This window comes from Rattus rattus, chromosome 1, assembly GCF_011064425.1.
Source record: "Rattus rattus isolate New Zealand chromosome 1, Rrattus_CSIRO_v1, whole genome shotgun sequence".
Classification (NCBI taxonomy): Eukaryota; Metazoa; Chordata; class Mammalia; order Rodentia; family Muridae; genus Rattus; species Rattus rattus.
In genome coordinates, this window is record NC_046154.1 from 255,180,745 (window position 1) to 255,205,465 (window position 24,721).

The 24,721-nt window shown below is 51.5% G+C and overlaps 1 protein-coding gene across 1 annotated transcript; it reads left to right on the forward strand.

Moving 5' to 3' along the window:
* Positions 1-221: 221 nt before the first annotated feature.
* On the forward strand, positions 222-22,373 carry Ttc38 (tetratricopeptide repeat domain 38; the record flags this gene model as incomplete). Its single annotated transcript, XM_032919140.1, has 14 exons — positions 222-320; positions 1,030-1,107; positions 2,252-2,333; positions 3,761-3,932; positions 6,538-6,711; positions 9,824-9,899; positions 11,684-11,803; positions 13,441-13,500; positions 14,859-14,897; positions 17,937-18,018; positions 19,029-19,194; positions 19,826-19,985; positions 20,206-20,279; positions 21,857-22,373. Coding segments are annotated over 14 exons (1,476 nt in total), but the record flags the coding sequence as incomplete, so codon positions are not given.
* Positions 22,374-24,721: the final 2,348 nt, after the last annotated feature.

The window sequence follows — 24,721 nt, forward strand, 5'->3', positions numbered from 1 at the left end:
TCCCACACCTACACCTACACCCACACCTACACCCACACCTACACCCACACCTACACCCACACCTACACCCACCCACACCTTCCACACCCTCCAGGGATCTTGCGGTTCAGAGTTGTCTGCCCCTGAGCTGAGCTGCGCATGTGCATCCCAAGCCACCAATGAGAGATCGGATAGCGCGGCCGCCCTCGCTTCGCCCCGCCCCCTTCCGCAATCAATAACACACCCCGGTTCCCCAGCCGACCTCAGAAACTCCAAAAGCGTTGACCGGTGCTGTCACCCTACAAACCAAATCTATAATCATGTCACTGCGAGACTGCCAGGTACGCGCACCGGTTCGGTTGGGTTCTCCTCGGTCCGGGAGTTGGCTCAGCGCCGAGCAGTCGAGACCAAACTTGCATGTCACCCGGAGTCAGGCAGGGAACCTTAACCTGAGCTTGCTGTTCATATGCAGCCCAGGGTGGAGGGGACTCTGGTTCCCGGTCAGGTGCACCAGTGGAAGCTTGTGAACTGGGTTTGAATCCAGGGAACGGTTCATTTGAAGCCACCCAGGGCCCGGGCTTTGAGCTCACTTTTCAGACTAGGAAGATTGAAGGTAGGAGCAGCCAGTGGACTTGCCACAGCCACCTGATTTCCAAGTCCTGGAAAGTGCAGCTTTTTGCTTGCCAGGACTTAAGGGCATGTCCCACGCCCAACGGTGACACGGGCACTGTGCACCCTGACGGTCATCGGGTCACCGAGGGCAGCTATAGTAATCTGCAGTTTTCCAACTGCAGGCTTGGTGGGACCCCCCCACCCAAGCAGTGGGAGAGGAGATGCCAAGTGTCGGCAGGTAGTACACACCTTGCTAGGCCTGTGACAAGCCACACATCCTTTAAGTTACACATTTGAACTCTGACCTCCTACCAAGGGCTATTAGGTGTCAGTCTTCTGGCTGACACTTGGTAAGTGTTTAAGGTATTTTGCAGAGTAGTAACCAAGGGTTTGGGGGCTCAGCCCAGGAAAACCCGGTGTCCCTTTCCTGTTGTGTAGGCATGGAAGGATGCTGGGCTCCCACTCTCAACCACAAGCAATGAAGCCTGCAAGCTGTTCGATGCCACCTTGACCCAGGTATGCTGGCCCAAGAGACTCATGGTCCTCCTTGAAGGGCTCTAAGGAAGGCTTTTGATGGGTGAGTGGTCTGTAAATCCCACTGCAGTGAAGAGCTGCCCTTTGCCACAGAGGTCCAACAATATGTGAAGCATCTCTGCTAGTCCCAGCAGCCTCTGTCCTCAAGGTTCCCAGTTCAAAGGTGGACAGCAATGGATGCCCCAAGGGGGCCTGAAAATGTCCCCCCGACAGATATCCCACTATGGCTTGCTGAGGGTTTGCTGTGGGCTCTGCCGTAAAGGCACGGGGTGTTCTGAAGCTCTTATCGCGTTAGCTGGACCAAGGCTTTCTACCCATCCCCAGACACTTCTACAGCAGTGGAGTATCCTATAGTTCAGAGACTTGGGAGCTTACAGGAGACGGGGCAGGGTCTCAGAAGGAAGGTCCAAGATGGGATGAACCCAGATGGGATAACAGAGACTCAGAGAACTGAACTAACGCGTCAAACGTTACCCACTATGTCAGAGGCAGAGCCAAGGTGTGCCTGCATCTGAAGACACAAATAGAAAACAAAGGCTGGCCTCTCCATCTTCCTGCCTTCACATCGCTAAATGTAAGGAACACTGGCCATGGTCTTCCCTCCGTTGGTTTCTACTGTATCCCAGACTGGCTTGGGACCTACAGCAATCCGCCTTACTCAGTCTCTGGGATTATGGGTGTAAGCCACCATACCCGGGTTAGGAGTTATTTCTGAGAGAAAGGAAGCAAGGACTGTGTAAGTGGACTCTAGGGCTCCTCCTAGTGCTGAAGAAGGAGAGGCGCCACACTTCATCTCTTGGGAAGGGCCTGCTCTTCCACAGTTCTTTACTAGGAGTGAGCATCCCCAGGCCTAGGAAGTGCCATCCAAACGTGTATTTAGCCTCTTCCTAGAAGACCCACTAAGTTATACCTCTTTTGAATTAGGGTCCAGAAAACGTTCAGTGTTCTAGAAAGAAAAAATAACTCAGGTCCGGGAGTCCCTCGGTAGTAGAGCTGTGTGAGACTGAGTTTGATCTCCAGCACCCCTGACCAATAATTAATTAACTAATTAATCCGAGTTTTGATACATGCCCTCACTGATACTCAGAGTCACAAGGACAGATTGGTTCTGCATTTCTCCTTCCAGTATGTCAAGTGGACCAATGACAAGAGTCTTGGTGGCATCGAGGGCTGCTTGTCAAAGCTTAAGGCAGCAGATCCAACCTTCGGTGAGTAAAGCTCTCCCCTGGTACAGAAGCATCTGTCACACTCCCTGATGCTAGGGACTCACTCAAATTGCCACTTGGCTGAGTTGACACCACCCAGAATGGGGAACGATGACAGCTACCTTTGCATTTGGAACTACGGCTGCTCCTGTGAGGACGCCATTTCTAGAGAAGGCTCTAGGCCCGTGGTTTTCAATCTTCCTAATGTCGCTACCCTTTCATACGGCTTCGTGTGTTAACGCTTTCCAGCTCTAAAATTATTCCGTTGCTGCTTCCTAACTGTTTAAGCGTGTTCCTATTAGGAATCATAGCATAAATGCCTGTTTTCTGATGGCCTTAGGTGACCCCTGTGAACGGGTCATTCATCCCCCAAAGGGGCTACACCCACGGGTTGAGAACTGCTATCCTGGATCTTTTTTCTAACTGTTGTCGATTTGATGTAAAATGCCACCTCTAGTTCTCAGACGAGGAAACGAGGCTCCGTGAAAGTGAGACACATACCTAAGTCTAGCTGGCTCTAAAGCCCGGAATCCTAGAACACAAGAGATGCCTCCCAAAACCTTTGTCAGGGGTCTCAGGACTCATGATACCTCCAGAGCCACTAAAGCAGAAAGGACATGGGGGACAGAGACTGGCTCACGGGACAACCTTGCGTGTATTGGGCCGGGAGAGGTCAGTTGAGTACGTTTCAGAACCCCGGATGGGTGGCACATGTGTTGGGTGAGTTCCTGGAATTTGAGAAGACTATGAAGGGGAGACAGAGGTTAGGGGTGTTCTTAACACCTGCAGCAACATAGCCCCACTAAAGCCAGGGCAACCCATGCAGCCACAGGGACAGCTAGTGGTAGAGTGGACTCAGGCTGTGAGCAGGGTCCCGGAGCTGGGGTAGGGCTATCCTAGCATTATGGTTCTTTCTGCCAGGTCAGTGTCAGTGATTTCGTTCTGCACACTAAGGGACACTCCATCTTTCTCAAGATGTGGCTGGGAAGCATGGGTAGAGAACCTCACACCTTCACCCACTGCACCATCATGTGTGAGGGCCACAGCAAGACAGCATCAGAGTCTGGGCCTCAGGGATTGTTGACTCTGTCCCCCGAACAGCATTAACTGGCCATCCCAGGAGGCCCAGGCTGCTTATACCAGCTGATGAACCGGTTCGTAGTATCTGCCAGGCTCCTGAGGGCAGAGGGAAGCACCTCAGACCTTGGGGTTCAACAGAAAGCTCAGTTAAAAAGTAACTTTAGTTACTTGAGAAGTTCTGCTGCAGCTGCTACCTGCTGAAGGCCAGGGCTGAGCTCCCGGTTTTGATGATGGCTTTGCACACAGTGCAAACAGGTCTTGATAGCGAACCTCATAGGATGTGGGGCTAGGCAGGACTGGGCTGGGCTGGGCTGGGCTGGGTGACCAGCTGTTTTCCAATCTTCTGTCAGCCATGGGCCTTGCCATCTCTAACGGCCTTGTGCTCATTGGCACGGGAACCTCCGTGAAGCTGGACAAAGACCTGGACCTGGCTGTGAAGACCATGGTGGAATTTTCTCAAACCCAGACTCTGACGCCCCGGGAGCGGCTGCATGTGTCTGCAGTGGAGATGTTTGCCAAGGGGTGAGAGGCCTCCCTGGGCTGGGGGTTGGGACTCCAAGTCTGTGCAAGGTCATGCCTCAGAGCTTGAGTGAGCATCTCACAGGCCTGTTGCTCTGACCCAAACTGAATGCTGAATGAAGAAATATTTAGCAAGGGTTCCTGGTCCAGGGTTCAGAATAGCTTATTATGGTTTATTAACGTGGTTATTATTTTTAATCACAACACCCAGGAGTGAGAAGAAAACAGTCGACCCTTTTGCTTCTTGCTGTGTTCATCAGCTCTCTGTTGTTGTAACAAAATAACTGAGACAATACATTTATAAAGAAGAAAGGTTAATTTTGGCTTATGGTTTCAGAGGTCTATGGGAACTTACCCTATGGCTTGTGAGGCTATAGTAAGGCAGTACTTTCTGGTGGTTATATACTCATCTCATAGCAGCCTGGAAAGTCAAGGAGGGCCCAAGGTGTGCTCCTATTAGGAATCATTCAAAGGCATGCTCCCAGTGACCTAATTTAATACCACCAGGCCCAAACTCTGGGAGGTTGCTCTACCTCCCAACAGCACAGTCTGGGATGCCTAGCCTTCAACATACAAGTCTTTAGAATATATATATATATATATATATATATATATATATATATATATATACAGATACACACACAGGCATACACACACACACACACACACACACACACACACACACACACACAGAGGGTTTCTACACCTCTCTCTACCATCCAGATCATTCTTTGCCTCCATTCCCACAATCCTCCAGGGAAGTCTCTCTGCCTGCATGGGCAAGCGAGGTGGAGTACTCAGATGCCCCATGGTGTCAGAGCAAATTGTCCTCGGCAGTTGGTTAAGCCTCCTTTTCTGGACTGAAGAGATGGCTCAGCTGATAAGGTGCCTGCCACACAGGTTTAAGGATCTGAGTTTAGATGTCCACCCCACCCCCCCACCCCCCCACTCCCGGGCAAAAAACCGGGCATGGTGATGTGTACTGTAACCCACAGGCCGTGGAGGAGGAGCAGGCAGACCTTGGAGCTCACTGGCCCCACCAGTCTGGCTGATTTGATAAGATCCGGGTTCATTGAGAGACTATGTTAATAAGTGCGAGGTCGATTAAAGGAAACACCTGATGTTGACCTCTGGCCTCCACATGTGTGCACACAACCACACCAGACAAACCTGTTTTTCTCTCTCTTTTTTTTTTTTTTTGGTTCTTTTTTTCAGAGCTGGGGACCGAACCCAGGGCCTTGCGCTTCCTAGGCAAGCACTCTACCACTGAGCTAAATCCCCAACCCCTGTTTTTCTCTTTCTTGAAAAGATTTCTTTGTTTCTATATCATGTGCCCGAGTGTTTGGCTGACACATATGTCTGTGCACCACTTGTACGCCTGGTGCCCCTGGAGACTTGGAAAGGGCACCAGATCTCCTGGGATTGGAGTCACAGGTGGTTCCGAGCTGCACTATGCACACCAGGAATTGAACCTGGGGTCTCTGCAAAAGCAGCAAGTGCTGTCGACCACTGACCCATCTCTCCAGTTTCCTTATTTTTCCCCTTAAAGCTGAACGAGAGGGTGAAATTTCTCATTGGCTTTTTGCATCTTAGGAGGTACAACCTAACAGAGAAAATGTGTACACATATATGTCTATAACTTTTTTTTCTGTGCAGCGCTAGAAACAGACTCCATCCAGAGCCCTACATGCTGTGCAGGCTCCAATTACATCCCTAGCTCTTGATGGAATTATTTTTTGCATGTGTGTGGGGTACAGGGTTTCTCTGTGTATCAGTCCTGGTTATCCTGGAACTCTCTTTGTAGACCAGGCCAGCCTCAAACTCACAGAGATCCTCCTGCCTCTGCCTCCGGGATGCTGGGATTAAGGACATGCACCACCAGGCCTGGCTTCAAATTTCTCTTTCTTAATTGGAAACCTTTCCTTTCTCACTAATGGCTGTTCATATACAAAGTAATGGGTGCTATCATTCTTTGTTCTCCTCAGCACCACTCCTACTCAAGCCCCTGCCCCCCTCCATGCCCTGCTTCCTTTCCTTTGCCTTTTTCTTCATGCCTCACATACTCAGTCTGCTACCTGCTCTATCTCCTCCCCTTCACGTTGCACCCCATTTTAGTCTTGTGACCCAGTATACATTTTATGTTTACCATTTTATTTATCTTTGTGTGCGATGGGGGAGGGGCACTATAGCATGTGTACCCACGTCTGCGTTGGTGAGGTACGCATGTGCCCTGGTGCCCAGAAGCCAGAGAAGGATGTCAAGTGCTCCATTCTGTCACTCTTCACCCTCATCCCTCAAGGCAGGGTCCCTCACTGAACCCGAGCTCACCGTCTCTCGGCTACACTGGTAGCCAGCAAACCCGAAAGTCCTCCTTTCCCCACTGCCCCCAGCACTGGGTTACAGGAGCGTGGCCATGCCTGAATTGTACTGTTGGTGGGGATTTGAACCCCGGTTTTGTGCAGCAAGCATGCTTACCCTACACGGTGGCGTGCCATCTCCCCAGCCCCAGATATAATCACCTAAAGCAGCTCAGGCAGGTAGTGACACAGTGTGACTTTCCACTCCCTGTGGATGGGGACCTCATGCTCAGTGTGTTCTTGGCTTCCAGGAACTTCCCCAAAGCCTGTGATCTCTGGGAACAGATCCTCCGGGACCACCCGACAGACATGCTGGCCCTGAAGTTTTCCCACGATGCCTACTTTTACCTGGGCTACCAGGAGCAGATGCGCGATTCCGTGGCTCGAGTTTACCCCTTCTGGACCCGTGACACCCCCCTTAGCAGGTACATGCCATTAAGAAAACTACATCATTTTGTCCTTCAGTTTCTCCCCTCTGCCCTAAAGGCATAGAAACTCTATTGGCCCCAGCCTAAAGCTAACGAGACTCATGCTGCTCATCTAAAAGGTTTCCTTTCTTTTGTTTGATCTTCATCCCATCCTGTGAACAAGGCAGTGCCAATTGTGTATCAGTCAGATAGGATTTATTTTGTTGCAGTGACAAGCATCCCCAAGATTATGTTCTCCAAGGCTTAATACCCACAGTTCATACCCATTGCTGGCTTCATTGTTTGTAAGATAGTATATAATTCTGTAATCCAGCATGGCCTCAAGCTCATGGCAATCTCACAGCTCACCTCTTGGATATTGGGATTACAGGTATGAGTCACGAGGCCTAGTTGCCCCCTGCTCATCCGTAGAGGGCCATAGGTCCTTTGGCCACATCCTTCTCTCTTTTCAAGATGGTCAGAACAATGACCTCTGGATATACCAGTTGTCACAAGGGAAAGGGGTGCTCTCCAAAGGTAGCTTAGGTAGCATCTGGCAAATTCAGAACCTATAGGGCAGGTAACAGGCTGGAAATTCCCTCAGAAGTCCACTCAACTTCCTCTTTGTATCTAAAGGCAACCGGAAGGAATATGGGGTGTCTCTTTCTTTCCAGGACTCTTTCTCTATGACGTTCACCTAATTGGACAAGAGCCACCCACACTACTGGGAAACTTTGTAAAAGTAACTTTTTTATTTTCCAGTAGTAATTGTTGTTCCAAAGCTTACTGTCTCTGTCTGCTAACCTAGGCCCAGCCCTGGAAGCTTCTAGCCTCCAGACAGCCTTACCTCACCAAGAACGATTTCAGCCTCTCAGACTTCATGCTGCATAAACTCACCCTTTCTAGCTCTTTCTGAACTCTGGCTGGCAGGTTCAACTCAGCTCAAACTCCTCTCCAAGCTGACTGATTCAATTTGCCTCCCCCTTCCCCCTTGGACTCTGACTTTATTGTTCTGCTTGGCCTCATACTAACTCCTGCAACCTGTTCTAATTTTCTGGCTCCTTTGTCTCCTCTGGCTCATTCGGTCTTCACCTGTGTCTAGCTTGTTCTCTCTTCAACCTGTTGCTGTAAAGCTCTCCGAGTAAAACCGCCCCCTCCCACTCCCTCAAGTAGCACCCCTTTCCTCATGAGAGTTGAGCATATCCTATCCTGTCAAATCTTTCTGATTCATCACTGTGTCGGCCACTCAATTAGACATCACTTTCAAACATGGCTGTTTTCCTCTACAATCTAACTTTACCTTCGTTGTTTGGGATTCAGTGTGTGGACAGTGGGTGTGTCTGTATTCCAGCCAGAGGGATTAAAGGTGTGTGCTAAGGACCGAACCATGCCACAACTAAAAACAATTGGGTTTTGTTTTTCTTCTTCAGTAAGTAAAATAATCTCAGGTTCACCATGTGATCAAGTATCTTGCAACAAAGCATGTTTGTTTCCAAGTCTACTGGTTTAAAAGTTAATCACACCCAATATAAGTACCTTTGTGGTGACCCTCAGAATGGTGCTGGACCACAGGTCCGGTACCTTGGTTCAGCCAAATTGGTGGTTAAAGTATCTACTAGTACCTGACCTACAGTTAGCCCTTGGTAAATAATTTTTAAAGTCACCTGTAAGCTATTGCTCTCTAGTAAAAGATGCTATTTGCCCCTATGCTGGACAGTAGAGGTGACACCTAAGTCTCAGACAGCAACATCTATCTCCACTCTGTCCCCAAAAGGACACAGGATAGACCCCCCTCTATCACCTATGACCAACCGCCTTGGGGCTCAGTGACTGGGTGACTGATAAGAAATGCAAGTATGCATTCCCTTAGAGTATATGGGACAGAATGGACAGTGAGGGACAAATGGGGCCCTGGAATCATCCTGGGGAGCGACGTGCTGGTCAGTGGGTGCTTCCAGGCCGGGCGAAGGATGGTACGGAGAGCAACAGAAGCCTGGGAGGAGCTACCCGTGACCCCAGGCTTCCCAGGGAGGTGCGTCTGGACCAGTGGTTCTCAGCCTGTGGGTTGAGACCCCTTTGGGGGTCAAATGACCATTTTACAGGGTGTCTCCTAAGACCCATCAGAAAACAGATATCTACATTATGATTCATAACAGCAGCAAAATTACAGTTGTGATGTAGCAACGAAGACAATTTTGTGATTGGGGGTCACCACAACATGAGGAACTGTATTAAAGGGCTGCAGCTTAAGAAGGCTGAGAACAGGGCTGGAGAGATGGCTCAGCGGTTAAGAGCACCCGACTACTCTTCCAGAGGTCATGAGTTCAATTCCCAGCAACCACATGGTGGCTCACAACCATCTGTAAGAGATCTGATGCCCTTGGGGCTGGGGATTTAGCTCAGTGGTAGAGCGCTTACCTAGGAAGCGCAAGGCCCTGGGTTCGGTCCCCAGCTCCGGAAAAAAAAAAACCAAAAAAAAAAAAAAAAAAAAAAAAGAGATCTGATGCCCTCTTCTGGTGTATCTGAAGACAGCTACAGCTACACTGTACTCATATATAATAAATGAATAAATCTTTAAAAAAAAAAAAAAAGAAGGCTGAGAACAGGGGTTGGGGATTTAGCTCAGTGGTAGAGCTTGCCTAGCAAGCGCAAGGCCCTGGGTTCGGTCCCCAGCTCCGAAAAAAAGAAAAAAAAAAAAGAAAGAAAAGAAAAGAAGGCCGAGAACCTTCCTAATGAGCATGTTGTCCCTTTGTCTTCAAGAAAGCAAAACCTACTGAGCTCAGCTTCACTTTGGGTTGGGGGTCATGTCATTCTCTCGTGGCTGCCTCCTGCTGGTGGCCCACAGCAGTGCAGATTTGTCCAGCTCCCTGATGGCCTGAGGGGAATCAGGGTTCCAGCAAGTCCTCTTTCCTTGACACCAGCTCTACACTGGCTTCTTACAAAGAGGAAAACAGTGATCAGATGGCTTCCCAACGCATCACACCTCCGCTCGACCTGCGAACCCTCTGTGTCCAAACACAGTCACATAGAAGCCCTGGCTGTGAGGACTCTAGCCGGCCCTGCTGGGTGGCTCCATTCCACCGGCTCCTCTCTGTGTTCTTGGGTACTGAAGCCTTTTCTGTGCTTTCAGCTATGTGAAAGGGATCTATTCTTTCGGACTGATGGAAACCAACCTCTATGACCAGGCACAGAAGCTCGCCAAAGAGGTGAGTGGGTCCTCCTCAAGGTATGAGGCACATCTGGGGATGGCCCCTCATATGTGGATCAAGCGACCCTGCCTCCCCACCTTGGAGTGGGGGCTACTCTTGGAAGAGCTAGTATTAGGGCAAGCAGCTACCTGTCTGACACTCCTTTAATCCTCCCAAGGTCCTGGAACGGAGGAGACAGTGAGGCTCAGGGGTCACCAGAGCACTGGCTCTGTGTTTCTGTGAGTCCCACTTGGCTCCAGAGCCACAGGGCTAAGCAGGACGGGTGCAAACCTTGGATCTTCCTCTGTGAACTGCACCTTTCCACTGGGTCTAGCCATGCCCGAGGCTTGAGGTGGTTGGAGGTTTCAAATATAGCTTTCCTGGGTCAGGGCCTGATCCTGTTATCTTCTTCCCCCCAAGTGGAAGTCTCCTTATCCTGCCCACAAGCTTGTCTCTTAGCTTTCAGTCATCACTTGGGGTACCTACCAATGGGAGGGGTGGAGCCAGCGTGGAACCTACTAGATGCTTCGGGCCCTGTGTTCTGTGTTCTGCTGGGATGTGCTGGCTGACCTGGAGCTCTGGAGACTCCCTTGTGGGCCTGGACCTAGAGTCACGTGACTGACAGGTCTGGGTACAGGGTCAAGTGACTGACAGACCTGAGTGCAGAGTCAGGTGACTGACAGGCCTGGGTGCAGGGTCAAATGATGGACAGGCCTGGGTACAGGGTCAAGTGACAGGTCTGGGCACAGGGTCATGTGACAGGTCTGGGCACAGGGTCAAGTGACAGGTCTGGGCACAGGGTCATGTGACAGGTCTGGGCACAGGGTCATGTGACAGGTCTGGTCAGCCCGATAGACAGAAAGAACAAGGCTGAGTCCTATTTCTCAACTGCCCTGTGCGAAGGTAGCATTCTTAGAGGGGTTCCCTAGAGGCGTGCTGGTGCCCAGCATGCTCAGGGTGCACCCTATGATATCCCCCAGCTGTCCTGGCCCTCGGGTGTTCCGCCCCAAGGCCCACATGGAGAGGACAGGAATGTGAAAGCTGAGGGGCAGGAACAGGTGGACAGAGACAGCTTGGGACACAATGCTGAAGCCCTTGCGGTAGGCGCCAGGCCAGCATGGAGGTACGCGAAGCTCTAGGCACCAGGGAAAGCAGGCCTAAGGGAGCCGGGATTTGTTGTGGGGCTCTGAGTATAAGCCAGTAATGGGGTTGCAGTGAGCCCCAGTTGACCGCTTCAGTTCCAGCCCTCAGTAGGTGCCCAATAGACATGAACTGACCGGATAAGTAGACAGACAAGGGGAAGAGAACCAGTTCACAAACTCTGCCTCGTTGTGGAGCTCGGGGGTCAAGTTGATTTTGTCATGAACAACTTCTAACTCAGGAAGCCACTTGTGTGACGAGCTCCCGAGGATAGGCGGGAGGGGCAGCCTCTTGTCGTTCACCACCAGAGGACCCCACAGTCTACACTGTTCTCATAGCCCTGAAAGGAAGGCAACCCCAAAGGCCATCATGGGACACTGAGGCACGGGGCTCTTGGGTAGCATATTGCCGATGACCCAGGAAGCAAATCTGGGCCTCCCTAAGCCTCAGTTTTCTGCCTCTGTGAGGCTGGCAGAGACGCCCTCGTCAGTAGCCTGCTGTGGTGGGCAAGGCACACATTGGTACCCCCAAGACACCTAGGAAATGGGGCCAGGGTTGGGATTATAATTATTCTGAGTTAGAGCCCCGTCCCCACCTTTGCTCTTGCAGGAAACCAGGCTAATTCCTATTTCCTTTGTCCTTCCACCTCCTGCCCCGTGTAGGCTTTATCTATCGAGCCCACAGATGCGTGGTCAGTGCACACTATGGCCCACATACACGAAATGAGAGCAGAGATCAAAGATGGCCTGGAGTTCATGCAGCATTCCGAAGGCCACTGGAAGGTATGCATTGAGTCTTGGCGGTGGCCGTCCGCTGGACCACCCAGTCCGACGCCTGGAATTCCTCCAGGGCTTGCTAGGTGGGATTTACTGATAGGGCTTAGCTCCCCAGGAAACATCCCTGACAGCCAAGCATCCACTGGGAACCCCACAGCACCCCAACACCTACCAGCGTTTTTTAAGCGATTGTATAGTGAGAGTCTGCCTGAGGTATCTTGCTGTGAAAAGAACGGATAGAAAGGGCACTAGGGAAATAGTCCTCAGGGCCCTGGGTTGCATGTGTTCCTGATGCTGCCAACAGGTTTCCCATAAGGCTCTACTCAAGGAGTGGCCTTAAGGAACACATGATACAGTGTGAGGGAAAGAGGCAGGCCGATAGGGTGATAGCCCACTGGTGTAGGACTGACATGTGAGGGTTGGGATGGTTCAGATCCCTGTAGCTGAGCCTGACCCTTTCTGTGGCCTGACCTTGTGGCTTCACTGTCTCTGTTCCCTATTCCCACCTTTACTCATCCCTGCTCCTGACTGCCCAGTGCCCCCTTTGGAGGCCATTTCTCCTGGCCCACTAGCTGCTGTAGCCTTTCTTCCTCTGTGTGTGCCTGTTTTGTCTGGGCTTGCCTCTGGCACCTGACCTGACCTGCTTCCACAGATCCTTGCCGCCCTGCCTTCTGTGCCACAGCAGGATGCAAGGGCACCACCAGCTAGGGCAGAAAGTTCCTTCCTGAACCTTGCACTGAGTGGCAGATGCTCAGCACCTCACAGACCAGGCAGGATGGGGTAGCCTCCAGCATCCCTCAGAGCTGTTCCCTGGGCTACGACTGTGATTGACAGCCAGGCCAATTCCTAGCATCTCCTAGTACGGTTCTCGGTGCAGCTGACTAACAAGAGAGGTTTGTGAACACACAGCCTGTTCTAAAGATGCCCAGACTCCAGGGTCTGGAAAACTATTTTTTCCTGGGACTACCTAGGCAGATACTGAAAGGTTTTGTGAATAGAGAGAAGCGTCTGGGTGGGGAGCACGTCTTAGCCTCATCCTCCATTTGGCCTGGCTTCCCTCGTTCATGTTCTTCCCCCAGAACATAAGCATTACCCTACCTTGGTGTGTGTGACCTCCAAGAGTGTGTGTGTGTGTGTGTGTGTGTGTGTGTGTGTGTGTGTCTGTCTGTCTGTCTGTCTGTCTGTCTGTCTGTTTACACATATACACCTGTATATGGCTGTAAATGCACATGTGTCTGTGTGCATATGGAAGCCCCACTGTCACCTCCCAGGTGCCATCTACCTCATCTTTTGAACAGAGTCTTTCCCTAGTACCTGGAGCCTACTGGTTAGGCAAGGGCTGGCTGGCCAGAAAACCTTAAGAACCCTCCTGCAATTACAGGCATAGGCCATCAGGTCCAGCTTTTACCTGGGTTCACCGTGAGTTAAACTCAAGTCTTCATGCTTACCCAACAAACATTGCACCAAGTGAGCATCTCGCCAGCCCAACTGGGAACTCCCGAGCCTCTGTTTCTACCTCCCTGGTGCTGGGATCATGCAGCTTTTCCGATGCTGGGGATTGAGCCCAGGGCTTCATGCAGGACACCAACTGAACTATAGACCCAGCCCACAGGTGCTCAGACATTCTTTTGTTCTCTCTGCAGGACTCCGATATGCTCGCCTGCCATAATTACTGGCACTGGGCCCTGTACTTGATTGAAAAGGTAGGATGCTTGTGTATTTGGATTGTCTCAACCCAGCACAGATGTCCAAAGAATAGGTAGTTCCTAGCCCCCCACTATGCGTCTGACTCCCATGCAGTACCTTTGCATGTTGGTACAAAAGATGGTGTCTTAGTTAGAGTTTCTGTTGCTGCATTGAAACTCCATGACCAAAAGCAAGTTAGGGAGGAAAGGGTTTATTTGGCTTATACTTCCACATTGTAGTCCAGTCATTGAAGGGTTGCAAGACAGGAACTCAAACAGGGCAGGAACCTGGAGGCAGGGGCTGATGGAAGGATGCTGCTTACTGGCTTGCTCCCCATGGTTTGCTCAGCCCGCTTTCTTATAGAACCCAGAACCATCAGCCCAGGGGTGGCCCCACCCACCATGGGCTGAGCCTTCCCCTGTCAATCACTAGTTAAGAAAAAGCCTTACAAGTCTATCTACAGCCAGGTCTTAGGGAGGCATTTTTTTTTTTTTTTTTTTTTTTCCGGAGCTGGGGACCGAACCCAGGGCCTTGCGCTTCCTAGGCAAGCGCTCTACCACTGAGCTAAGTCCCCAGCCCCAGGGAGGCATTTTCTTAATTGAGGTTCCCTCCTCTCAGATGACTCTAACTTATGTCAAGCTGACATAAAACTATACAGCATGGACGGTGTCTGATGCAAGACAGCAACCATATCCCAAGAGCTTTGCAAGCTGCACTCCTCAGAGACATTTTTCACTCTTAGGAAGCAGGACTCATCTGGCTTATCAGCTACTTTTCTATTGCTGTGATAAAGCACTGTGGCCAAGGCAACTTGTAGAGGAGTGTTTATTTGCCTTACAGTTCCGGAGGCATAAGAGCCTCAGTCACAGTGGGGGAGGCGTGTGAGCGAGCAGCAAACACGCTCACCTCATCCAAGCACAAAGCAGTCTGGACTGAGAGTAGGGTTAGGCCTCAAGCTCTTCCTCCAAGGCCACACCTCCTAAGCCTGCACAAACAGCGCCACCTAGTGGGGACCAAGTATCCCAGCATCTGAGATGTTGGAAGACTTTATTTACACCCCCTTAGGTGGAATCAAGTGCTTGGGGTACAGGGAGGGTCTCAGATTGGACAAGGGATTCTTCTAGGACAAGGGGGGCAGGAGCAGGTGATGGCTACGGGCAGGTTCCTCTTTGTCAGGTTTCTTCTCGAAGCATTGTTACCCATAGAGAAAGCCGTGGAGGCTCCTGGTTTGCTTTCTCCCCCCTCCACACTGGGCTGCCACTGAGCCCTGCCCACCCCTTCGGGGGGCCTTCCTTGGTCAGCTGTTCCTGGTGCATCTCCAAGCATGGCTTTTTGACTTCTCCAGATGTTAATCGCAGTAATTTCCCCCTTACAGGGAGACTACGAGGCAGCACTAACCATCTACGACAGCCATGTAAGTGTGTTTGCGTCATTTGCGGTCCGTGGCTGCAGCTTGACTTTGTCTCTCATAGCCTCCGGGCCGTTGACACTATCCATGCCAGAGCGTATGGTGGGAGAATGTCCCCCAGTTCTCGGATAAGGCTTCGTGGGATTGGTTGCTCGCAGGAGCCATGTCCTGACTCAGTGGATCACTGAGTCTCTCTCCTCACTGCCACCCATGGTGTTTAGAGACCGACGTGCCTAAGGCATCTCTGACAAAAATTTCTTTTCTCTGAGACAGGGTTTTTCTGTGTAGCCTTGGCTGTCCTGGAACTCACCCTGTAATATAAACCAGGCTAGCCTCAAACTCAGACCTGGCTTTGCCTCCCGGGTGCTGGGCCACCACCTCATGGCCTAGATGGGTATTCCTTTGTTTTCTTCCCACATACAACATATATTCATTTTTTCATTAATTTATTTATTTATTCGCTTTACATCCCGGTAGCAGCAGTTCCTCCCTCCCCCCTCCTCCCAGTCCCACCCTCACAAGTCTCCCCCGCAACCCCAACCTGTTACCTTTTCTCCTCCTCAGAGAAGAGGAAGCCCCTTGGGTACCACCCTTTCCTGAGATATCAAGTCCTTTCCCACTGAGGCTTGACCAGGCAGCCAGCTAGGGGAAGCGGATCCAATGGCAGGCAATGGAGTCAGAGACAGCCACCCACTCCAATTGTTAGGGAGATGGTTATTCTTTTTTTTTTTTTTTTTTGTTCTTTTTTTTTTTTTTTTTCGGAGCTGGGGACCGAACCCAGGGCCTTGCGCTTCCTAGGCAAGTGCTCTACCACTGAGCTAAATCCCCAACCCTGAGATGGTTATTCTTAATGAGGTAATTCACCTGTCCCCAGGAGGTTTTGTTTTGTTTGGGATTTTTACTCACTTTTAACTTTAAAAAGTCAGAGGCAGGGGCTAGAGAGATGGCTCAGTGGTTAAGAGCATCAGGTGCTCTTCCAGAGGACCCAGGTTCAATTCCCAGTACCAACATGGCAGCTCACGCCGTCTGTAACTCCAGTTCCAGAGGATCTGGCACTCCCACATAGATATGCAGGCAGAACACCAACGCACATAGAAATAAATAAATCTTAAAAAGCCAGAGGCAAGCATGGTGGCCGCAACCTTTGATCTCACCCTCAGGAGGTGGAGACAAGGTATAGGATCTCTGTGACTTTACTACCATCCTGGTTTACGTGGTGAGTTCTAGGACAACCAGAGCTACTTAATGAAACCCCGTCTCAAAAAAAGTCGTGTTTATTTCATATGTGTCTATATGACATGACACGTATGTAAAAGCGAGAGGAGCGGGTTCTCCTTCTAATGTGTGAGTTCCAGGGATCAAAACAGGCGTGGCCTCACAAGTGCCTTTGCTGAGCGTTATATCTAGTGTGTGTGTGTGTGTGTGTGTGTGTGTGTGTGTGTGTGTTTTTAATTTTTTAATGATGTATTTTATGTGTATGAGTGTTTTGCCTGCCTGTATGTATGTATGTATGTATGTGCACCATGTGCATGGCTGGTGCTGGCACAGGTCAGAAGAGGGAGCTTACAGACAGTTGTGAGCTGCCGTGTGAGTGCTGGGAATTGAACCGAGATCCTCTGGAAGAGCAGCCAGTACTCTTAACCAGTAAGCCATTTCTCCAGACCCCTACCTGTTCTTATTGTTATAAAAATCTATGCTGTAAAAAGCAGTCTATTCACTGTGGCACAGACCTGCAGTCCTAGCTAATCGGGATGCTGGCACAAAGGATATCAGTGTTAGAGCGCTTGCTTAGCATGCATGGCATCCAGGGATCAACCCCAGTTCCATGAGAAAAGAAGGGAAGGAAAAGTCGTGAGGCTAGAGAGATGGGCCAGTGGTTAAGAGCGACAACTGCGGTTGCAGAGGACCAAGGTTCAATTCCCAGAACCCACATGGCAGCTCACAGCTATGTCTAACTCCAGCTCCAGGAGACCAGATGCTCACTTCTGGCCTCTGTAGGCACTAGGCACACATGGAGTCAAAATACTTGTACATGTGAAATAGTGATGGTGATGATGGTGGTGATGGTGGTGGTGGTGGTGGTGATGATGATGGTGGTGGTGACGATGGTGATGATGGTGGTGATGATGGTGGTGGTGGTGGTGATGGTGGTGGTGGTGGTGGTGATGTTGGTGGTGGTGGTGGTGGTGGTGGTGGTGGTGGTGGTGGTGGTGGTGGTGGTGGTGGTGATGGTGGTGGTGGTGGTGGTGGTGGTGATGGTGGTGGTGGTGACGTGGTGGTGGTGGTGATGGTGGTGGTGGTGATGATGGTGGTGGTGGTGATGATGATGGTGGTGATGGTGGTGGTGGTGGTGGTGATGGTGGTGGTGATGATGATGGTGGTAGTGATGGTGGTGTGGTGGTGGTGGTTCCTCTCTCATCCCCTGGCATCCTTTGAAAGGAAAAGCTCCCCGGCAAGGTCTTCGTAATAAAATCTTGGCACAGAATGCTCACGATGTGGGGGTCAGAACCCCAGAGGAGGAGTCCTTCTATCATGACCAGCTTCTTAGAAAGGAAATGGAGATGACCTACACTGTATGTTCTGAGGGTAGGTGTAGATGGATCTAGAGATGAAGCTAGAAATATGACCAGACAAGAGATGAGCCTCCTGCCAGAGAAGCTTTAGACACAGGGCTGGGGACAGCAGTTGACAGGGCCCAGCACTAACCCTGTGTGTGTGTGTGTGTATACATGCATGCGCACGTACATGTACACACACACATACACACACACGTGTGTGTGCACACATGTACACCCTTTATACATTCTGGCATCTACAGTTGCATAATCAGTGGGAGCTGTGATCCTGTGCTTTATCTTAGCCAGAAGGCAGAGAAGTGATACAGTCCTGACAGCCAGGGTGCTGGTGATGATGCTTCTGTTTGCTGAGAGCTTTCTCTGTCCAGGCCACACCCACAGCTCAGATGGCAACTCCCTCGGGCTGTTCCCGTGGCCCTGTCATTACTTGTCCCTCTGAACCTGTCCTCCCATGGCCCTTGTCTTCCAGATCCTCCCCAGCCTGAAGGCCAGTGGCGCCATGCTGGATATGGTGGACAGCTGTTCCATGCTCTACCGTCTTCAGATGGAAGGTAGCTGGGTCTCCTCGCTCTCCCCACATGACAAGGGAAAGAGTGATGGCTCATCCTGAGGGAGAGGCCACAGGATGAGTGAGCCTGGTTGCAGCTTTACACTCCGGCTTATGCAACTGCCTCCTCGCCAGCTCAAGGCAACTGACCTGGCGTCCAATGCCCTTTGTTCTGTTCTCCGCCCCTCCTTGGTGTGGTGGCCTTAGGCTCCAAACCTTGACAGCCTGCCTGGCAGACCTCTCAGGGCACAGGTGGCACCCGGCTACTGGCCGATGCCTCTTTTCCTAGATCACAGGAGGTGAGAATTTCCCAACTCTGACATTGCAGAGGCTTCTCAGCCTGACACCCCAGGCTTCACAGTTGTCCTGACGGGGCTGGCTTCCTGCCCAGGCTGGAGGTCCAGATGACGCTCCACAGAGAGATGCTGAGAAAGGCAGGAGCTCCAGAATCCCACTGTGAGGGATGAGGTGGGGTGCTAAGTGGCTGGCAGGCCGGAAGAGGCCTCTCATCTCCCACCCTCATAAGCAAGGATAACTCGTCTCCTTTTTAAAATTTATTATGTATTTTTTTTCTTAATGTATTCTGCATATACACCTGCATGCCAGAAGAGGGCATCAGATCCCTTATAATTGGTCATGAGCCTCTGGTTACTGGAAATTGAACTCAGGACCTCTGAAATGGCAGCCAGGGCTCTTAACCACTGAACTGCTCTTCACAGGTACCAGGCTTGTGATCCCCACAGGGAACATCTAAAGCATGTTTTTGGGGGTCTATCAGGGTGCTAAGAATAGTTTGATAGCCTGTGACAGTTTTTCCAATCTGCTTTTTATCTCACGAGTTTGCCGCTTTTCCAGGTAAACTAGGAGGCCGTAGACCTTGGTGGCTCCACTCACCTCCTGGCCTCTCACAGGACAAGAATGGGTGGGCTTCTGAGGGATATGGGTTCAGAGAAACCAAGTGTAAGGCATCCTGCTGCCTCACACCAAGCCCTGGGCTTTTCTTCTTGTCCCCAGGGGTGTCCCTTGGGCAGCGGTGGCAGGCTGTACTACCCATGACCAAGAAGCATACCCGGGACCACATCCTTCTGTTCAATGATGCGCATTTCCTGATGGCCTCGCTGGGTGCACAGGACCTCCAGACCACTCAGGAGCTGCTGACCACCCTGCAGGAGGCCAGCAAGTATGAGAAGCCCTGAGACCATGATGTTAGGGCCCAGCCGAGAGGGTGAATGAAAGCAAAGGCTGAGCCAAGGCCTTCTAGGGGTTGCTCTGCCTTCCTGTGGAAACCTGAGGGTGGGATCCTTCTGGTTAGCACGGCTTTAAGGCTATCCATGCTTCTAGGTAGGCATCCCCAGGTATGTGCCCATCCAGGCATGCCTCTCATGGGTGTCTGGCCTTCGGGTGGTCCGGTGGGTGTCCTCAGGACATAGAGTTGTCTCTTTGCTCTGAGCCTCAGTTTGTCTATTGGAAATGGGCGCCTTCTGGGCTGACAAGGGTGGTCTGGGAAGGACAGGTTGCTGCAGACGCATTCTCTGCTGGCCGTGGTAATTCTGGCTGTTGGTACCCAGGCTTTGCCTGCATCGTCTGCAGTCCTGACCTCTCTGTGAGGGCTGTGCTATTATCCCATTTTCTAGATGGGCAAACTGAGACTGGAGACAGGGAGCCTTGCCCTCTCCATACATTGGGCAGGTACCTATGCCTCCTGTTCCTAGCAGAATACCATCAGGCAGCTGTGAATGGCCCTAACTTTGGGTCCCTTGCCCAGGTGGGACTTTGTGAAGGTGGGTACTGAGCTTTGGTCTTGGTGACAGGTCCCCAGGGGAGAACTGCCAGCACCAGTTGGCGAAAGACGTTGGGCTGCCCCTGTGCCAGGCCCTTGTGGAGGCTGAGAACGGAAACCCTGACCGAGTCGTAGAACTTCTCCTGCCAATCCGATACCAAATCGTCCAGATTGGGGGCAGCAATGCCCAGGTGAGCCAGCTGTATAAAGAGAAGCAGAGGCTGGAGCGCCCAGCCCAGCAGCCAGGTGTCTCCTGGGTGGTTGGTACTCATGGGGTAGGAGTATTCTTGTTAAATGCTACCACCAGGGTGTGCTGTTGAGGGTGGCGATTGTCTCAGTGGCTCCTTGGGGTTGGGAGCCCATCCGGGTCCGTGTTGCAGGTGCCTAACTTGCCTAACTGACATGGTACAGAGAGATGTCTTCAACCAGCTGCTGATTCATGCGGCCCTCACCTGCACCTCCAGCGTCCATAAGAATGTGGCCCGGTGAGTGCCTTGCCCTTCCTACAGCCAGGCATGGGGGGGGTGTCCCCCGCACATGGCCTCCCTGTGCACACACCTGCCTTGGCATGTACACTTCTGCTTTTGGGGTTCGGAAAGCGAGGGGCAAGCTGGGGTTTGGTTTTCTTTAGTTAGCAGGGTCAACTTGACAAAGGGAGACAGCCAGTGACCCTTTTGCGAGGGTTGGTGGTGGTGAGGGTGTTGACACAGGGTTTCTCTGTGTAGCCCTGGCTGGAACTCACTCTGTAGACCAGGCTGGCCTAGAATCTAGAGATCTGCCTGCCTCCGCTTTCCCAGTGCCACCCTTTTGCCCAGCTTCCTGCCACCCCAGCTCACCTCCCATGTTAGCCACCCTGAACTACACAGCGAGCCAGTGCGCCTGCTCTCAGGTCCTCGGCACGTGCTGTGTCCTCTTCCTGGGACAGCTCGTCTCCTTTTGTTGTCTGCTCCTTTAGGCCTCAGCTGACAGGCCGTGCTGGGTGTGGGATATGGTGCTGAGTAAACGAATATCGGCTTTGGCTTTGCGGGACCCATGAAAAACCCAGTTCACACACAAACATCTGGACAGTTACATAATTGCGGTCGGGAGAAAAGGATGGTGGTGAGGGTGTGGAGGACCATAGGGGGACCAACGGGGGGATCCCATAGAGGCGTAAAGGGAAGAGTAAATGCCCAGGGCATTCAGCCAGTGGGCCTGCTTAGGAGAGAAAGTGGCAACCTGGAAGCTGGGGGTGTCCGGGATACCCGATAAAGGTAACCCTGCAGCCCTAACCACTATGCTTCCTTTCCCTGGCTCATCACCTACTCTGCCAAGGAGAGGGCTCCTGGGTCCTCGCCCCGTGAGAACTGCTCTAGGCAGGTGCCCCGGGCGTAGGGTCAGACTCCCTCTGCAGTGCAGGTGATGGCCGGGAACATTTGAACTACTTTGAACTCATCAGAACTGCCATGGGAACATGTCCCTGTTCTTGTTACTCCGGGTCTATATGGGAAAAAAGGCACACGTGCTGCTCTAGAGGCTGAGCCTCTGGGACCCTGCTGTGGGTAAAAGGCGGTCACAGCCAGGAGAATTGGGCTCCGTGGACAGAGGAGGGAGCTGAAGGTTGAGCCGGGTCAGATCCTTGGGCGCAGCGTGGCCCGTGCTGGAGTGGATGCTACGCGTCTCGGGTGAGGTAGTGCAGGATCGAGAGGTGGCACAGCTGCCTGGAAGGACACTGCAGGGGTGGGGCATTCCTTCCAAGTGTTTGCTTCTGTGTGCAGCCCATCCCTCTCACAGGTAAAACCTCTGCCGTGGTTTAGATGGTTTGAGTGTAGCCCGGGGTTCCGTGGCTGGATGTGTGTTTCTGTGACAGAAGCCTGAGCTATGAGGTCTTGAGCCATGGCTTCTTTCCCCCAAGACAGACAAAGCCACCGTGATAGCCCCATACTGGAGCCCTCAGCTCTAGTGTTTACCTCTCATGGAAAATCAATGGACTGCCCAGGCGGCTAGACCCATCTTGCTTCTGCCAGTCATGTTCCCATGACCTTCTAGAAGGTTCTATAACAGACACCCTCTGTTTCCGCAGGAGCCTTCTGATGGAGCGTGACGCCTTGAAACCCAACTCACCCCTGACGGAGCGGCTGATCCGCAAGGCAACCGCTGTCCATCTTATGCCGTGATGGCCAGCAGGGCCCTGGCCTGCAGCTCAGCACTGACCTCCTGGCATTAGGTTGGCTGCCTGGTTGGGATAGGAAGTAGCTGGGTCTGTTCGTCAGAGGATAAAGTTTAGTCCCGAGCAGAACTCCCCAAATCAGTAGTTCGGTAGAAACAGGGAAAACAAGTTAATTTTGAGTGCTTTTCAGAACTCCCCTCAGGGCCAACATGCATTTTTAAGCCTCCAGAACCAAAGCAGTGCTGTTATTTGCAGGTGCCTTGTATTTTCTCGTGCTGAAGCCAGCAGGCAGCGAAGAGGTGTGGCTAGTTCATCCGGGAGGTCTAGAAGTGCTCTCCCCACACCCAGCAGGCTGGGCAGAGGTGTGGCCAGCTCAGCTGGGAGGTTTAGAAGTATACACTCACACACACACGTGCACATATACACACACTCACACAAACACGCACTGAACTAGCGGAACCTTTTCATTTAGTTTTCCTTATAGTCTACACAGGTCTTGCTGTCCCATTTCCCCCCGGGAGGATTCCAGTGAGCTGCCTAGGGTGCCAGTGTACAGTGGCTTTTCCTTTTTGGGGGAGGGCATCTGTCTCATTGGCTTTGGTTGTTAGCCCCAGACTACAGCACCTGCCACCATCCCCAAAGATGAGGGGAAGGATGCCTTCTGCCTCCCTGAGGGATTTGATGGTGCCAACTGGAGCTTCTCTTTAAACTGTACATGGGAGTAAAGCTTTAGGGATGTGGCTTCCTTGGCTAGCTCTGATTCTGCTCCTATGAGTGGGTCTGAGACCCCAGCTGTCCTAGTTAAGGTATTATTGCTATGAAGAGACACCATGACCAAGGCAACTCTTAGAAAGGAAAACCATTCATTGGGGCTGGCTTACAGTTCCAGAGGTTCAGTCCATTATCATTATGGTGGGGAGCATGGCAGCATCCAGGCAGACATGGTGCTGAAGAGCTGAGCGTTCTACATCTTGCACAGAAGGCAGCAGAAGGAGACTGTCTTCTGCTTTGTCAGCAGGAAGGTCTTTTCCGCACTGAGTGGAGCAAGAGTATAGGACCTCAAAGTCCACCCCTACAGTGTCACACTTCCCCCCCAACAAGGACACACCTCCTAACAGTGTCACTCCCTGTGGGCCAAGGGGGCCAAACCTATTCAACCCATTACACCAGCTTGAGGCTGCTCTGCTTGGCAAATAACCAGATAAGTGGCATTGCTGCCACCAGGTTTTAAACCCATCTCTTGCTTCTGTGACAGGGATACCCCTCCTGGAAATTGATGCAGTCTTGTTGCTGTCCTCCGGACGGGGAGGTGCAAGGGCAAAGACGCTCCTCCCGGTTCAGTGATGAGCAGTCGTGAGAGGGGTGGTGGGGTCAGGGTAGAGGTCTTCAACCAGTGAGCTTTGCTCAGCCTGCTCAGAGTTCCTAAAGTCTGCTCAGGACTGGACAGGTTCTGGGCATTAAAACAATTTAGTTTGGGGCTGGAGAGATGGCTCAGCGGTTAAGAGCACTGACTGCTCTTCCAGAGGTCCTGACTTCAATTCCCAGCAACCGCATAGTGGCTTACAACCATCTGTAATGAGGTCTGATGCCCTCTTCTGGTGTGTCTGAAGACAGCTACAGTGTACTCATAAATAAAATAAATAAATCTTTAAAAAAACTTTAATTCATCCCTCTGACTACCCTCTCCTATGGGCACCTCTGAGTGAAGAAATAAAGTTTCATAGTTTCATAGATATGAGAAACAAAGTTATAAAAACAAGGTTTTGAGAAATACATCTGGTGGTCAGGATGCCTATGACAAACTTGTGACCTTTCTGAGAGATGCATCTGACATCATGATGTCCAGTGATATGAAAGACGTTTTGGTGATCAAGATTCTGACTAAGCTAATTAAGACAAAACAAAGAAAAACAACTGTTCTCAGAAAGACCTCCTACCCCTCCCTGTGGTAAATTCCAAGAACAACCTCAAGATGTCATCCTGACCCTGCCCGACCACCCAGTTCACCCCCCCCTCTAAGGGATGTGCCAACTTAGCCCTTTCCCAATGATTCACCAAGGCCAGGTGTAGGGCTGGATGAGGAAAGTGACCAACTGAGCCAAGAACAGCGCCTTGAGCAGGCCAGCCAATACCTGACCAGATCCTTTGTCCTGTGTACCACCAATGAGAATGGGCCAGCTAACCCTGTTGCTGAAGTCTACCCTCTGTAACCAATAAAAGTTGTGTGCTTTTTGGGTTCGGGGTTGCCTCTCCCTGCGTGATGAGCAACCCCACGTACGTGGAATAAAAAACCTCATGCTATTGCAGCGGTCACTTTGTCAATCTGCGCTGTGAGTTGCACTCCTGAGGTGAGGCCACTTTGGGGTCTTACATGAGCAGCTCCTAAGTGCCAGGTTTGGGTTGCCCCTTCACTGGATGAAGCAGCGAGTCAAGAAATTGTGTAATTGCCATTGGATTTTGGGAGGTACTATCTCCATATCCAGGAGCCTGGGGACAGGTGCCAAGGGGAATATATCATGATTCCACATAATACATGGTTTACCCAGGAAGTGGAGTCTTTCAGGAAGCCTTCCACCCTGCCCGTGGGCTGGTGACAGTGCCTTCTCTTTGCCCCACAGCCCTTGGCACCTGCCCTTGCTATTGTACCACTTTCTGCCATGATCTCTGGTCAGGAAATGTTATCTTTGTATCACCCTGCCACCCATTGGCTTCCACTGAATACCTGTCTGTAAAAGTTGGTATGTGTAGGCTTTAATGAAAGAAGGCATGAACCTACCG